The 13,908-nt window shown below is 34.0% G+C and overlaps 2 protein-coding genes across 11 annotated transcripts in view; one reads left to right on the plus strand and one right to left on the minus strand.

Annotated features, from left to right (window-relative positions):
- LOC111045726 (hepatic leukemia factor) overlaps positions 1-13,908 on the plus strand; it is a 276,427-nt gene that overhangs the window by 151,954 nt on the left and 110,565 nt on the right. For 4 of the 8 annotated variants that reach the window (XM_039431563.1, XM_039431565.1, XM_039431564.1 and 1 more), the window contains exon 2: positions 5,765-6,601. The exons of the other annotated variants lie outside the window; for them this stretch is intronic. In XM_039431563.1, the coding sequence (XP_039287497.1) occupies positions 5,845-6,601 (757 nt within the window). In that variant the 5' untranslated portion in view covers positions 5,765-5,844. The remainder of the gene's footprint in view (positions 1-5,764; positions 6,602-13,908) is intronic. 8 annotated transcript variants of the gene reach the window in all.
- The window catches only part of LOC120352065, a 125,300-nt gene that overhangs the window by 15,027 nt on the left and 96,365 nt on the right, over positions 1-13,908 (minus strand). The gene's annotated exons all lie outside the window — the stretch shown is intronic.

The raw sequence follows: 13,908 nt of genomic DNA on the forward strand, positions 1-13,908 counted from the left end.
TTGAATAATAATGGAGAGTATGAAAAATGAGGATAGTGTCAACCAACTAACGCTTCTTTCACTAGATATGAGACGTGTGGAGTAGGCCTACTTTATGAATCAATAATTCATTTCATCAGAGACATAAAGAATCATGCAGAATTTAGGCCCAGTTTCAACAAGCAAAGTCAAGATATTTAATCATGGTCAAATATGGTACCGTTTACAAAGAGTTCACTGGAAAATATGATTTCTATGGCGATATTTAGTAACTCCAGTGCACATTTGTAAAGCGTGCAAGGCTTGACCATGTTCTAATGTTTTAACCGAGCTTGGTGGAACTGGGCATAAGCACCGTACTCTGCATGATTCTTGTATATATTTAGATTAGGCTATTTGATGAATTAATATTTCAACCGAGATTTTGTTTATAAATATGACAACGTGATAAGTATAACCATAGAGAAACAATTGCGTAAGTAGATATCCCATGGTATAGGGAATTTATGTCGCAACTTTTACTGTTATCTCAAGCAGATTACTGTCGATTATTGTCAATTTTTACTCTTTTGTTGGGGTGATAGTGTATGAACGGCACAATTTGAGAGACTACCAGCGTCACACAGCTCCATAGGAAAGAACTACGTGAACTATCGGCTTGTGATAACAGTAAAAGTTGCGACATAAACGCCCTATACCATGGGATATCTACTTATGCTATCGTTTTTCTATGGTATAACTGAGTTGTGTGTTAATTGAATTTATATTACAACCGACACGTTGTTCATAAATGTGAACATGATAAGAATAACTCATTCTCATCTAAAACGTCGTCTAATTCCAATCATATAGGGACTAAAAAATTTTATTCTCATCATCCTATCATACAAAACGAAAAACCACAAGGAGCAATGGGGTCATTCAAAAAATATCAGAGATGACTACTACCAGTTATTTCGATATCAACTTTATTGATTGGATAAATAACGAGATAGCTCTAATTATGTACTTTTTTCATAAATGACCAACTACTAACTATAGTTTCAAATATACAGACGTTATTGATTGGAGTATAACAAGACTGGTTCAATTAGATATTGGGTGAAGTTGTGAAATGTAAGAAAATTATTCCGAGCAGACGTTTTCATGCTTATGCAACTGGGAAAATCCCTTCACTTTGAACAAAGTAGATAGCTCAAAACAACTTTTTTGGAGAGAAAACAAGCAAAAAGATAGAATTGTGACGTTTTTCAAGCTTTTTTAGAGCACAACAAATGCAACGATGCTTCTATTTGTTATGCTCCAGAGATTACATAAGAGCATAACATATAATGGATTCAGAATCATAAAACGCCAATATTAACTCATGAAATTGATCTTAGATAGAGTGAAATACAAGAGTAAAACAACACTGTAGGCTACAGCCTCTTAGGTGAGTGCTGTATATGATGGGTTTTGATGTTTTTTTCTTTCATGAAATTCAACATTGTCTACAAAAGATGATTTAATCTCCCACATGAGGCATAGACTTGTGCGAGGGTAATTCGGGATGAAATTTGAGGGAGAGGGGTGAAGGTTTGATGATTGCTGTGTTTCTCTTTTTGTGTAGTTGAGAAGTTGATATTGTGGTAATTATTCATATTGAATGAAAAAAGACTAAGAAATTGTCAAAAAACCACTGATTCATTGATAATTAGAAAGACCGGTTTCGGTTATTACACCATTGTCAATCTCTGATAAACTGATTTCTGAGTTTATCAGAGATTGACAATGGTGTAATAACCGAAACCGGTCTTTCTAATTATCAATAAATCAGTGGGTTTTTGACAATTTCTTAGTCTTTTTCATTCAAGTGAATTTCACTAAAATTTACACTGTTTTCTGTTACTCTGTTTATCAGAGATTGACAATGGTGTAATAACCGAAACCGGTCTTCCTAATTATCAATAAATCAGTGGTTATTTGACAATTTCTTAGTCTTTTTCATTCAATTGCTGTGTTTGATAACTAAAACGCAATTTCCCATAAATTGTCGTTTATTAACCCTACAACATTTTTTAGAATATTCCAAATACAGAGCACAGACAAATAAATGCACAGACATAACGCTGTTATCTTGGCAGCGACAGTGCTACCAACATATAACTACCAAGTATCTCAACTTATAATAATAATTTATTATTATATAATATAAAATAATGCATTACAAATATAATAAAAATTAAATTTAAGAATTCTAAAGAGAGAAAACCTTTTACCACTCATCATGGAATTAATAGCAACGAGCAACCGTTATTTAAACTAGATTAAATTCAGTTGTGAAATAAAAACACACATATGTTGTCAAATTGTACACAGTTTAACTTGGTACAGGACCAAGGTTTCGTGAACACGCATGGTCCTGCACCAATTAATAAAATCTGGTGTGGGGCACTCACACAACTTTCCTTGCCGTTATGAAAATCGATCACCTGACGCTAGTGTAAACGCGCATCTCAAGTCAAAGATCTGAGCCAGCTGGTGACAGGTCAATAACGCTGGATACACACGAGATCTGCTATCTCTTCATAGTGAATGATTTAATAGAATCAACAGTTGCCAACAGTTTGCAATTGAATAATTACATTTTCTCAAATTTCAAGCTTATTTTCAATTCTAGGTGAAAATGTTACTAAACATTAATTGAAGAGATGTTCATTCTCAATCGTTTCCACTAGAAATTTTTTGTTTAAATTATATCTGAGACCTGATAATTGGAAATCTAAAATCAAACTTTGCATAGATTGGGCGGAGCTCCTGAAATTTTTACAGATATGGGACTTGTGGCAGTTGATATAGCTTATCAATGACTATTTTAGGTACCGTATGAATTTGATCAAAATCGTTGGAGCCATTTTCGAGAAAATCGCGAAAAACCCTGTTTTTGACAACATTTTCGCCATTTTAGCCGCCATCTGGAATCGCATTTGATCGAAATTGTTCGTGTCGGATCCTTATAGTGTAAGGACCTTAAGTTCCAAATTCCAAGTCATTCCGTTAATTGGGAGATGAGATATCGTGTACACACCTACACAGACGCACATACACTCATACACACACACACACACACACACACACATAAAGACCAATACCCAAAAACCACTTTTTTGGACTCAGGGGATCTTAAAACGTATAGAAATTCAGAAATTGGGGTACCCTAATTTTTTTCGGAAAGCAATACTTTCCTTACCTATGGTAATAGGGCAAGGAAAGTAAAAACTGTGTAGAATTTGACAACATATCATGGGTGTTTTTATTTCATTATCAAACGGTTCTAAAACATTGACAGTGCCCCAGTTTAAATCAGTTGAACATATTTGCACAAACTGTATCACTGAGACTTAAAAAAATGTTGAAGGATTGAAAGCTTTAAGAATAAAAATAATTTTTCCATCTAGTACCGCTTCAAAGAGATTCAATCAATATTAAGCGATTTTCCAAGAGTCTATAGTTTTATTCTTAAATTATCACCTCAATTTCTTTAACTACTCATTTTTCATTCCGAACTCACATGAATCATCCCAGACGAACACAAATACATTGAATTGTGTATTACTTGTTCATTCTCAAAGATAGAATTCTTGAAAATTCTTCTAATATTCATTCATTCATTCATTTATTCATTCATTTATTTTATTGACAATTACAAATCATAATTACAATATAATATGATTGGGAGAACACAACAGGCATAGCCCAAAACTGTCTTCTCCCAAATTTTTACAAATAAAAGTTTCAAAAAAGAATGAGGTTATGATTTCACTTTTCACTTCAAAAATTTCAATTTCCACTTCAAAACTAAAAATTTAAAATTTTGATATTCAAAAACTAATTAAAAACAAAAATATTTCACTCAAATCTCTACCAATTGGAAATTTTTTAGTAATTTTGCAAAGTTTTGAGCCAGAAAATAAACACAACTTACATACAATCATACATGGTTAATGAATACTTCTTTATAATAGAATACTTCTAAAACTATACCATAATTCTAATAGAAAAATCTAAATTACCAATCCTCAAATAATCATCACTTAATTTCAGAAAAATATCAACTAACATCCGACAAAATAATTCCCATCACACACAAATATCCCCATTTACCCTGTCACTCAACATTACTTCAAACCATTGACTTAGTACAGTTTTCCAGCCAATAGTTCACAATAATGTGAGGAACCAGTGTCATGAGTTAATTACGGGTGCCAGGCACCTATTCACACCACTGACTAGAGCACTGATCCATACTCTGATCTCATACAATAATATTGAAGTACCCCACTAACAGAATGCTTATTATACTACTTGTACACATACAATGCAGCTAACTGATAGTGTTGTTCCCCTAAATCCTTTGATTGGGGGGTTGCTCCTTCCCCCCCCCTGATTGGTGTTAGGGGGGAAAGGGGGTTGATCTTCCCCCCACCGGTGAGGATGTGGGGTTGGGTTTGCATACCCTATTTACCGAGTAGAATAAGGGGGGTAATGACATAAGACGCCTGGTGAATTAACCCTAATATAGATAAGGAAGTTAAGCAGCCATTCAAAGGTGTGTGCATTGATTGCAACAATGCGGCCACTAATTAATCGTATAAACAGCTGATCGGGTTGTTAAGTTGGCATGACTGGTTGGGTTGGGATCCTGCATCCTGTGTTGTAACATATATCCGGAAAGTAACAGCTCGATACACTTCCTCAGGAGGTGACAAATTATGAATCTACCCGTGTCCTGGGTTTTGCCTGGAGTTGGGATTTGTATTGTGTTCAAATAGTGAAGTCTCTTGACCCACCATTGGTATATTATAAAGATTTCATTCAAAATTTTCGAATTGGGAAGCGTTAACAGGAAGCATTATCGTTATTTATAAAGAGGACTGACAGTTTAAACTGAATCTCAATATAGAAATAGAAATAGATGTCTGAAACTGGCAGCTAAACAATTTGCTAACAAACTAAAAATGTAGATGGGTTAGGAACTTTGTTTACCATAAGGAAGAATTCACAAGTATTCCATTAAGGAAAATATTGAAATTACAACTTCAATTTTTTTCAACTTTTGAATTATTGAAATCTACTATAAAAACTATCAATTTTCAAACTATCCTTTGGTTTGGATAAGGTAAAATATGATATGATTATATAATTTCCCAATTGAGAGATGATGTGATAATCCATTTTAATAATACAAAAACAAAAATTCACTTAATCAATGCTCTTTGATTGGAACACTTCGAAGCTTTCAAATTAAAATACACTAAATATTCAAATAAATAACCAGAAGAATCAAATTGATTGAATATGGTTTTTTCGTCTTATCAATTTATTATAGTTTACTAGTATTTAAAAAAAACGATTTGCACTTTTCAGGAATCATAACTTTGATAGAACCTATAGTTTGACTCCTATCAAACTCGAATGCAGTAGTATTTGTTGAAAATGACTGAGAACACGTATATATTGAATATGTATATATTGAATTTGAAAGCGAATTACCAATTTCTATAAATGATTGAAGATTAAAAAAGTAGATATTGCAAAATTTCTGTGTTGAACATTTCAACAGCTTCAACGCTTAGAGAGTTGGAATGGATACAAATTATTTTTTTATAATATTGAGTATTATTTCATACTTTTCATTTGTCATCACTCGAATTAGTGTTTTTCCTCTGCCAATATTCTCATTAACAGTATATATCTATGGTTCTATTATACATATTAACATTGATTATCTTGTTTTTTCCAACAGATAAGGAGAGAGAAATGAACAATACAGACAATTTGAGCGCTGGTTAGCGCTTGAATCAAGGAGGCAAATCTAAGGTGGAAATGGGATCAGATGCAGCATTCCGTGCCTCGTGCATGACTCAGCACCAGCAGGCAATGGCCTTGGCCTTTCCCTGGCAGCAACACCATCAATGGCTCAACTCACGCTACGAGACAAATCACAATCTGCAACAACATCAACAGCAGCAGCAGAATCTGCAGCAACATCATCAGAATGCTCAACAAAACCATCAACAACATCAGAATGGGCAGCAGAATGGACAACAGAGCCATCAAAATGGTCAACAGAACCATCAAAATAGTCAACAGAATCATCAAAATGGCCAACAACCCCACCAACAGCATCAAAATAGTCAACAGAACCATCAAAATAGTCAACAAAACCATCAAAATAGTCAACAGAATCATCAAAATGGTCAACAAAACCACCAACAACACCAAAATAGTCAACAGAACCATCAACAGCATCAAAATGGTCAACAAAACCAGCAACAACAGAGCCATCATCAACAACAACAGAACCGTCAACAACAAAACAATCAACAACAACAGCAAAACCTTAATCAACAGAATCAGCAGCAACAACAGCAGCAGCAAAATCACCAACAACACCCAAACCAGCAACAGAACCATCAACAACAGCAACAGAATCATCAACAACAGCAGCAGCAGCAAAACAATCAACAGCAAAGTCAACCACGACCTACACCTCAACAGAGACAGTCTGAACAGACATCCCAACCACCGCCCTTGATACAGCTTCCACCCCCTCCACCTCCAAAGCGGTATCTCATTGCAGGTGAGTTTGGCATGAGATGTTTTGTGATGTATATTGTTGTTGTAATATTTATTATTGTAATATGCTTCAATGCTTTTTGTATTGTCTATAAAAAACCTGTTGCAATGTTGTATCAAAATAGCAGTGTGTTGTTCATTTACACTTAGTTTACATTACATTGTAATGTAATGTTATTAGTTCTTCACAATTTCATAGAGTGGGAAATCGGTTTAGAGTTGAGGTAAAAGGGAATGAAAAACAATCACAGCATTTTATGATTATTCTCTCTAGTTTCATAAGTATTACTACTTTGAACCTTCTCTATTGAAACCTAGAATGCAGATGAAATCAATGTTACTAAAATGCGATGATCTATTCTACATTCCTCAGGTAAGGTGATCAATAAGGTGATCAATAAAATACATGAGTATTTGAAAGTACTCTAGTCCCTATATGATGGCGCATATGTGTTTCAAACTTTTCCCTCTATAATCTTTCCTTGACTGGTCTACTATGTGATGCATCAATACTGTAATGCAAAACGCAACACATATTTTAAACGATACTTATGTTTTAAAATTAGTAAGTTTGATCATAGACAAATTATCAAGGTATAATAATGATTAAGGCGATAATTGATCGGTATCTTTACTCTATGATTTCATCTATTCCTAAAAATATACGTCAATTTCACTAGTTTCTGATGTCTATGATTTCCTGTCAATTGTAATTTTCATAAAAGTGTGTGAAATTGAATACAGAACTTCATGTTTCTTCCTGATTTTTAGTTAATATGATCGAATTGAAACGTGAAATATGAAACTTCATGAATCATAATGAAAGTATTGATGTTTTTTTGTTGCAAGAAGTACTAATATTGACAATAATATTTTCCAGGTGAGTACTGCAGAAAATTGCCAGCTTATTTCCGCAAAGGTAGGAATAAAAATTATCTTCTACTATTCAAAATCCATCCTCTAGTGTATTATTTATAATTAATTCAGCTCATCTTCAAGAAGAAAACTACATTGAGATTAATTTCAAACTACAAGCCCTGCTTATGAATAACATCAGCACTCTCCATTCAACGGAAGCTGATAGCATGAAGTAATGAAAGTAAGCATAAAATGAGGATTATTTCGATTATCTCTACTGATAGTATCAAGTGAATTTTTTTTTGTGTAGTTGAGAAGTTGATATTGTGGTAATTATTCATATTGAATGAAAAAGACTAAGAAATTGTCAAAAAACCACTGATTTATTGATAATTAGAAAGACCGGTTTCGGTTATTACACCATTGATAAACAGAGATTATCAGAGATTGACAATGGTGTAATAACCGAAACCGATCTTTATAATTATCAATAAATCAGTGGTTTTTTGACAATTTCTTAGTCTTTCTCATTCAAGTGAATTTCACTAAAATTTACACTGTTTCCAGAAATGTTGTGGAACTCCTCCATGATGAGGTGAAAAAATAATTAATTATACAAATATTGTCAAATCCTCAAAATATAATTACTTTTTCACCTCATAATTTCACTAAAGTTTGAAATAATTGAATGATCTGCAAATTCGAGCAGCAATAAAGCTTCAGTTCACTTGTTGCTTGTAATCAATAGGTGGAGTCAGGTGCTGAGAAGTGTGAGTCAGGGCTTGACAACGTGTTCGCTCATTTTAGAGGGATTTTTAAGGTTTCTAAATACACTCGATTAAGGTGAGGGTATCACAGATGAACCATGAAGATAAACGATTCAAAAGGGAATAATTTAAAACTATTTTTCACTAACCATTGTTTATTATCTAATTTATATTACTCTCTATTTTTATTGGAATTGAAAATAAATAATAATAATAAATCATTTTATTTGTTTCGACAATTATTGCCATACAAATGAGTTGAGTCATTTATTGAAAATAAATGCAAAAACAAATTCTTTAATAAAAACCTTGTAGTACCCTTTATTATTAAAAACTTTAAAATATTTCAACAACAGCTAGTTTCGACCCTAACTTAGGTAATTTTTTCATATTGTTTTATTAATAAGTACAAAAGTAGCCCACGTAAGTGAAATGTTTTTACAAATTATTTACTATAGGCAAATATATGAATAGAGCTCTCCATATGAGTCATCGTGATATTTGCTATATTTATCATTCAAAGATAGAACTTCAGGGTCCTCCGTATTAGTATTACCATAGAGAAACAATAGCGTAAGTAGATATCCCATGGTGTAGGGAATTTATGTCGCAACTTTTACTGTTATCTCAAGCCCATTACTGTCGATTATTGTCAATTTCTACTGTTTTATTGGGGTGATAGTGTCTTAACGGCACAATTTGAGAGACTACCAGCGTCACACAGCTGCATAGGAAAGAACTACGTGAACTATCGGCTTGGGATAACAGTAAAAGTTGCGACATAAACGACCTATATGCTATCGTTTCTCTATGGTATTACTAAGACAAGTAATAGACTATAGATAAGTAATCCTGGTACTTGTTGTGTAGTTAGGTTATAAACATAAAAACACAAATCTTACTCTCCATTTGTCATCAATTTTTTTCGGTAACTATTTTGAACATGCCTTGCTATAATGCAGCTAATATGAGTTGAGCAAGAGAGAATACAACTAATCACAGGCTGACCAATGAGAGAGAAGCGATTTCGTTGTCATGACGTCAGCCAATGGGAGTTGAGTAGGAGTACAGAAGAAGGAAACCAATCGTGTTCTCTACTCCGTGGTAGGAGTGAATTCGACCTATCACCAACTAACCAACGAGACAGAGGCGATTTCTTTGGAGTTGAGTAGGAGAGAATTCAACCAATCACAATCTAACCAATGGGAGAGGAACAATTTCGTTGTGATGGCAGCTGCCAATGAGAATTGAGTAAAAGAGAATTCATAAGCTAATAAATGAGAGATAAACAACTTCTTGTCATGATATCAGACGAGGGGAGTTAAGTGAGTGAACTTCAACCTAACACAAGCCAAATAATGAGAGTTAACCATTTATTTGCGATAATGACAGTCACTATATATCCTACATTCAGATAATTTCAAATAAACATATTTGAAATGAATAGCTAAGACAGATTGATATGAATATCACCTTCTATTGGAAATTAGATAATTTCAATTTATCAACTCATAATCAATGACCAATGTTTTATTACAATAACCAAGGATGAAGGTAGCAATAAAAAAGTATTGTAAGAGGGAATTACCAGTTGATACAAGTTAAATCTGTAAAACAAGCTTTAACCCTGGAAATTTTATTTCTGTACGTTTTATTTATTAGTCTGTCTATTTGTTGTTACTTGTGTATATTATTACTGAACTGGGTCTGGAAAAAGCGTGAGCATATATATATATATATATATATATATATTATATATATATATATATATATATATATATATATATATATGTATGTATATAGTAAAATACTATGGAGAAAAAAATTTCAATAATGATTAATATTGCAACTATTTTATTGAATGATTTTATAGTTTATTGTGTATAGCAATGTTGAGTATTCAATTAGACCCAATTCAAAGACTACCATGGCATTTAAAAATGCTTCAAAAACACAAAAATTGGCAATACTTCAATTAGTGAATTGGTCATTATTAGGTTAGGCACACACCAGTTAATCAAGACAAGACAAGACATGATCAGACACGTTCAGTCACAATAATTCACATAGTTGCTTATAACGCAACACACACTGATTAGTCATTGCAATTGGACATGTCTTCATAAGCAACTATGTGAAGTATTGTGACTGAACGTGTCTTATCATGTCTTGTCTTGTCTTAACTAACTGGTGTGTGCCTAGCCTTATTCTTTTCTGTGGGCCAAAAATTTCTCTTCAACTCAAAATTACCCGCTTAAAAGTTCCGAGTCTCTCTCCCATCAAACAAAAACCGAAAAGGAATATGGTCTTTAAGAGGACAAGGTCTTCTCAGCAAGTTCCGTGAGAGAGAAAGTAACATAATGGACATAAGTAACATATTAAAGGGAGGAGGAACCAGAGAAAGAGAAAGAGAGAATTTGAGTCCGACAGAGAGAGAAAAATTTGAAAGAGAGTGTGAGTGAGAGTGAAGGAATGAGATAAATTTTGAGAGTCTGACAGAGAGAGAGAGAGAGAGAGAGACATATTGAGTGGAGAGAGTGATGAGGAGGTGAGAAAGAAAGAACAATAAACTCTACGGCAACGGAACAAGAAGTCAGGGCAGCCAACTCAACAAATGAAAATTCTCGGTCGGAAAATTGAGTCAGTCAGTTAGTTGCTCGTGCAGAGTTTTTCTTTAACACGTGATTATTGTGTCCGGTATTTTCCACAGCTCAGTGCACAGGTGCTTTTCCGAAGCTTATTATTATTTATTGACGCGATACCCATAGCACCCTCTACTCACACTCTCTCTGTCTTTTTCTCTCTCTCTCTTCCCTCCACCCTAGCGCTTCTACAAAAAACAACTACCCTAATTATACAAACTCCCACTGATTTCTCTCCCTATCGATAAAAAAGAAAATGATTTGTTACAGAAAATGAAGACAAAATTAACGAGTATGAAATTGTGTACCTGTTTTCCAATATGAACCTTTTTCACCGGATATGAATAAGAATGATAATTTCTGCCTTCGTAGAAGTCAACGTCTTGTTTCCTTCTCGAATCCATTTCATTTTATTTTATCGGAGGCCTGCCTTTACCGTTGGAGTTGCTACTTTGCTTTCCCCTTATAAAAATAATGATCTGATTTAATTATTCACTAATCAATGAGTTTTCTTTTCCAGTGACATTCAGTTTCTGATTCCTTGTTCTGCCTCCCATGTCGATTTTTTAATTCTGTGAAACGGAATTACTAAAGATATTCTCTCCGAGATCAAAATCTTCAAATGCCAATTCTCAACCTTTTTTTGAATAATTCGTTATCCAATCACATATCACATACTTTTTGATAATCAATATGTATTAGTCTTTCTCGGATTGTCCCTCCTTGTTTCCTATCCAATTCTCTTCTTCCAAAATTCAAGACTAATTTCACCAATTCCTATTTTCTTATTACTTCTCTTGTCATCATATCCACGTTATCTACATTTCGTGTGATATATTATTCAGTTCTTTCATTATTTATTATTGTTGATGTTCAACCTCCTTATACTCGAACTTGTTTTTTTTACTTATTTTTTTTCTTCTTTGTTTCTCATTCTTTACTGTGAAGAATAATCAACACCCTTCTCCTTTCTCCTCCACTTTCTCGTAATCTATCATTTTACTTCTTCCACTTATTTGTCTTCTGATTAAGAATTTTCCTCATCATCATCTCCTTTTTCTTCTTCCTCTTCTCCTTCTTCTCATCCTTTTCCTCTTCTTCTTCTTCTTCTTCTTCTTCTTCTTCTCCTCCTCATTTTCTTTCTTCTTATTCTCTTCCTTTCCTTTTTCTTCTTCTTCATCATCATCATCATCTTCTTCTTCTTCTCATCCTTTTCCTCTTCTTCTTCTCCTTTTTCCTCTTCTTCATCAACATCTTCTCCACCTTCTATTTCTTCTTCTTCTTCTTCTTATCCTTTTACTTTTCTTCTTCTTATTCTTCCTCCTTTTCTTCTTCTTCCTCTTCTTCATCAACATCTTCTCCACCTTCTATTTCTTCTTCCTCTTCTTCTCCTTTTTTCCTTATACTTCTTCTTTTCTTCCTCTTATTCTTTTTCTTCTTCTTCTTCTTCTTCTTCTTTTCCTCCTCTTTTTCTTCCACTTCCTCTTTGTATTCTTCTTCATCTTCTTCTTCTTATTCTTCTTCTTTTCTTCCCCTTTTTTCTTCTTCCTCTTCTCATTCTCCTTATACTCACCTTCTTCTTCTTTTCTTCTCCTTCTCCTTTTCTTCTTCTTTCTCTTCTTCTTCCTCTTTGTCCTCTCCTTCTTCCTCTTCTACTTCTTCATCACCATCTTCTCCACCTTCTTTTTCTTCTTCTTCTCCTCCTTTTTTCCTTATACTTCTTCTTCTTCTCCTTTTTTGTCGTTCTTCTTTTTTCTATCACCCTTCTTTTTTCTTCCCTTATCAATTCCAGACAGATATCCGTACAGATATACGCACCGCGAACATGAGCAATTTACTTTTAATCAGCTGATGCCAAGCTTTTTATATCTGTATCTCACCGTTTCTGGAAAAATACAGATAGAATGAGCTGATTAAAAGTGAATTGCTCATGTTAGCGGCGCGTATATCTGTACCGGTACGCGCCTTAATATATTCAGTCAAATAGTATTGTATGAAATGATTCATATTAATTTAACCTAATTCGGCAACACGTATATTTTGTCACCTTGTTTTATTCGGAATATAGTTCCTATTTTTAAAACACAGTACTCTTCCGTTGTACCTACCTACTTGTCTCTGTACCTCAACTGTATAGGTGTGGGCTAAGTGTTAGCTATAAGCACTATAATTTATATACTGGCATGGTAGAGGTATGGGCAGTGGCTGACTCGCATATATTTCCTGTTTAGTTAGCATCATCAACATATACTTTCACTACTATACTCCTACTCTCACCATACCCCACCCCAAAACAGTCAGCCTTCTCACTCCACTGCTCTTTCGGTTTCGCTCTCTTTGGTTCTCTCACTCCTCACTCCCCCCTTCTTATACGCCCCTACTCATCCTTATCACATCCATCTCCTCTTTCTTCTTATGCTTCTCCTACTCTATCCATTCCTCCTCACCCTTCTTTTACTCTACCTCCACTGCTCCACTTCCTTCTGCTTTTCCTCTCCTTCTTCTTCTTCTTCTTCTTCTCCTTCTCCTCATTACCTTCCTCTTCCTCCTCCTCCACCACCATCACCACTCCTCCATCGACTTCTACTTCTCCTCCTCAATGCTTGTCTTGAATATTCTTTTTTTCTCTATAATCTTATTCTTGTCTATGATTCATCTTCTTCTATCTTCTTCTATCAACTATTCGATTCTTCTTTACAATCATAATTCCCAATCGTCTTATCCTACTTGCATCTTTCTCTTCTATTCTAGGTTCTTCATCATTCATTCTTCTTCTCTTTCTCCTCATTCTCCTTCATGTCTTCTAAATCATCCTCCTACTGCTTCTCATCATTTTCTTCATAATCTTCAACCAACTCGTTTATCTTTCTTTCTCCTCCCATATTTCCTCTGATTTTAGCTTTCTTCAACTTTTAAGTTCAACTCATCTTCTAATCTATATATATATATATATATATATAGATTAGAAGATGAGTTATATATATATAGAAGCGAAATGGCACTCACTCACTGACTGACTCACTCACTCACTCACTCACTCACTC

The sequence above is a fragment of the Nilaparvata lugens genome, chromosome 6 (genome assembly GCF_014356525.2).
Source record: "Nilaparvata lugens isolate BPH chromosome 6, ASM1435652v1, whole genome shotgun sequence".
Taxonomy (NCBI): domain Eukaryota; kingdom Metazoa; phylum Arthropoda; class Insecta; order Hemiptera; family Delphacidae; genus Nilaparvata; species Nilaparvata lugens.